This window comes from Morone saxatilis, unplaced genomic scaffold (genome assembly GCF_004916995.1).
Source record: "Morone saxatilis isolate NCDOM2014 unplaced genomic scaffold, NCSU_SB_2.0 Contig23, whole genome shotgun sequence".
NCBI lineage: Eukaryota > Metazoa > Chordata > Actinopteri > Moronidae > Morone > Morone saxatilis.
This window is the reverse complement of record NW_023339796.1, coordinates 9,420,243-9,423,898: the sequence shown is the minus strand read 5'-3', so window position 1 is coordinate 9,423,898 and position 3,656 is coordinate 9,420,243. Positions and strand designations below refer to the sequence as shown.

General features: G+C 36.5%; 1 protein-coding gene across 1 annotated transcript in view; it reads right to left on the bottom strand.

Moving 5' to 3' along the window:
• Window positions 1-534: 534 nt before the first annotated feature.
• Window positions 535-3,656, bottom strand: part of LOC118334774 (corticotropin-releasing factor receptor 2) — a 31,457-nt gene continuing 28,335 nt past the window's right edge. The window contains exons 10-12 of the mRNA XM_035670838.1: window positions 3,279-3,414; window positions 2,709-2,750; window positions 535-1,267 (exon numbers count right to left, since the gene is read on the bottom strand). Of these exons, the coding sequence (XP_035526731.1) occupies window positions 1,127-1,267; window positions 2,709-2,750; window positions 3,279-3,414 (319 nt within the window). The 3' untranslated portion in view covers window positions 535-1,126. The remainder of the gene's footprint in view (window positions 1,268-2,708; window positions 2,751-3,278; window positions 3,415-3,656) is intronic.

Sequence of the window (3,656 nt, the reverse complement as noted above, 5' to 3'; positions counted from 1 at the left end):
ATATATTATAGATATAGATATATATGTATAGATATATAGCTTTATTTGTGGCTGCTCATCCATCAGCCTGTTTAAACACATAACACATTAAATTGCTCTTTGTGTTTACACCTTCCTTCTTCCACAGGGGTGGAAACAAATAGCTGGAACAGAGAGGAAGCTTAGCAGTACAGTACACTACAGTACAAGACAAAAAATCCACTTTGTATAAAAGAACACAGACGGAGAAGACTCTGACTTCTCTCGGGACATATAGGACATATAAAGGCTCCATTAGAATGGCTTGTTTGTATAAAATAATCATCTTACATTGACCAAAATGTATCACCATGTGGTATGAGGTGTTTACTAATTGTTCATTTCACACAAACATTATTTTGAATCCCTTTTCACAAGAGAGAGCAGTGCCTCTTTTGAATCTTTGCTTTTATACTGTATAGTTTTTGATATTTAATTCAGGTGAACCCTCTTCTCCCCAAAGGCTCTTTCATAGCTGTCAAAAGCAGCTGTTGATGCCAAAGAGCAGTTAATTCAAAGAGCATTTCTGAGTTTGGTATTCATCATACTAAATAGAAATTGCTTTCTTTTTTTTTGCATTGATGTATCTAATTAAATTCTAAATATTACTTGTTGCCCTCCCTCTAACCAAGAATTGAGCAGATGCATACAAGTGTCTGAGCTGTTAAAGTATCCTGCTGCAAAAGCTGTGGGATTATCTTGCTTGGCGAATAACCACTAAGCAGTGATAAGATCACTATCAGATCAGACAGTAAGACTTGTTGTGATGTGACAGTTTGATGATAATGATGCCATTTTTATGTATTTTAAATATTCCACAAAAACTCAAACCAAACACCTCATGTATCGTATGTTACGGGAAATAAATCCTCCAACAATCTTATTTATGTGTCCAATCATACTTCATGTGCAGTTAAAGTGTACTTTTAGGTGCTATTACTTGTTCTCATCAGACAGAACAGAAATTGCCTGGCTCTTCAGTCACACTGGACACACGGTGGCCTTCTTAAAGGAATCAGTTTGTTCTGTAAATCACTTCATTGTTTGTACTGGAAAAAGATTAAGTCTGTTCCCTTGTGTAGTGGAGATTATATGCTTGCTCCCTTGGTCACACAGCTGTGGTCTGTTTGATGCTGTGGAAGCTGATCCTGGTTGGAGATGTAGGGATGGACATGGCTCGTGCCACTCGCACTCGGAGGGCGTGGTTGTCCTGCCAGCGGTGCCACCGTTTCCTTACTGCAGAACGTACCTAAAATGTTAAAGATAAATATGACATTATTGTACTTATAATAACTACTTTATAAATGCATATATGCATATGTATAGAAGAACAAATGTCTGAACTCTGATCTTGCCTTTTTTTGTTAACATTGTCAACATTTTAGGAAATGTGCATGTGCATGTGCAATGAGATGCATGTGCAATGGTGTCATGCCTGAATAATCACCCGAGCCCCTTTATGTAAAAGCCACGGTTGCAAGGTTTCTAGTAACATTTCTATATCCCATTATCATTTAACATGGCAAGCGAATTCCGGCAGATATGACACTTTTGTCTGAATGATAAAAATCCAACACTTGTTGCAATGTTATGCATTACATGTCTGAAAAGTGCTTTAACTTAGCTTACCAGATGGATTTTTTTTTATTTCCTTTGAACAGAGCCGGACTAGGTAGTCCTTCTCCAGCTTTCTTGCCAAGAGTTAAGTGAGAAGATTGATACAACTCATCTGTTCTTTATATATGAAGCTACAGCTAGGAGACAGTTAGTCAAACATAAAGACTTGAAAGAAGCTAGACTGACTTAGTCCAAAGGTGATAAAAATCTGCCTGTCAGCACCTCTAAAGCCACTAATTAACACATTTTATCTAGTTTGTTAAATCCGTACAAAAACTAAAGTGTTAAAACCACATGCTGTGACAGAGCTAAAGAGTAGCTGTTTCCCCCTGTTTCCAGTTGTTATGCTAAGCTAACCTAACTATCTCATGGGTGTAGCTTTATGCTTAACATACAGATATGAGAGTGGTATTGATCGTCTCATCTAACTTTTGGCAAGAAAGCAAATATCAGTATTTCCCAAAAGAATTATTTTACTGTTGAAAAAACCCTATTTGATTATTAAAAAAACAAGGTGTAGGCTTTACTGCAAAAAGTCCTACATATAGTGAACAGTGAACCAAAATATCCAAAATTCAAATCTATCCCTTAATGCCACACAATCACTTTTTCCTCATCAAATGAACTGCCTCCACCCCTGAGTTTCAGTTATTTGAGGGTTGAGAGGAGACACAAGAGGGTCCTTCTTTTTTCATAATTACTGACAAATGTGAAAATTCTTACAATGGCGTTAATGACTTTCAAACAGCCAGAATTTTAGAAATTGGCTTTTATTTTAATTAGATGAAAATAACAGAGCTGATCAGTATTTGTTTTATCATGTTAGAGGATAACACTTAAAATGCTACACCTTCACTACTAAAACATAAAATCCAATCAACAATTTTTTTCTTATGAAAGATACCTGATCCTACCCCTGCTTTTACCTTAACTAGGAGGGTATTTAGAAGAAAAAACACTAAACTAATCAAGGAAATCCATGTGGGGCTTTATTAAGATCATACATCAAGAAACACGTTGACAATTTGATTAAATTCATAAATACTGACTTTTGTAAAGCTCCAGTGACTCACCTCACCATTTAGAAAGCAGTAAAACACTGACACGAAGAACCCCTGCAGAATAACATACATTACTATTAATGAAAGTAGCTGTATTGTGTAATGACACCTTAATTAGACATCAGAGAATTTAGATTTCGCAGTCATGAGAAGAATAGGCTAAATAAATTAAGTATTCAATTTTGGGAACACATTTTGTCACACCAAATATAATTCTTGACTATAAAGAAATCCTTTTTTCCTCCCACACAGTCTTATATTTAAGCACAGAAGATAGAAAGATTAAAAAAAAAAAAAAAAGGCCACAGAGAAGAAATCATGCCTACATGGCCATGTTATTCCTGTCAGCTGAGAGCACTGAACATGAGGCAGGAGGGCTATATTGTGTGTAAGCACAGCCAGAATGCTACTTCAGATCATTTCCCACAAGAAGGCTCATAACCTGAAAAGTCACCCTGAAGAAGTGATGCAGCTCTGCGATAACGCGCATTAAGAAATCAGCATGATTCACTTTGTATATAGTGTGGGAGGCTTTTTTGAGCACTGGCTAGTGTCACACTGCATCATTGTCTTTATTCTCACCTGAAAAGACTGTAAAAAGGAGTTGAAATAAATGAAAACGATTTGTGAGATGTCGTCCTCCCCTGGATTCACAAAGAAGAGCATGTAGGTGATGCCTAGCAGAGGTAGCAAGACGAGTGTTGCTTTCACGGCTTTCCTGTTAAGGGGATGTAACATTAAATTACTATAATAAAAACTTTTGGAAAATGTATGACTCCGTCAGTGGCAGACTGGGACAAAAACACACACAAACACACACACCACGTCTTTGCTTCACAAAATATGTACATATTATTAGAGAGAAAGCCTAGTTTGCAGTATGGGTGCCACATTTTATTATAGGTCCTGTGTGTAATATTCAGAGTATCGATTGGTAGAACTGGAATATAATATTCATAG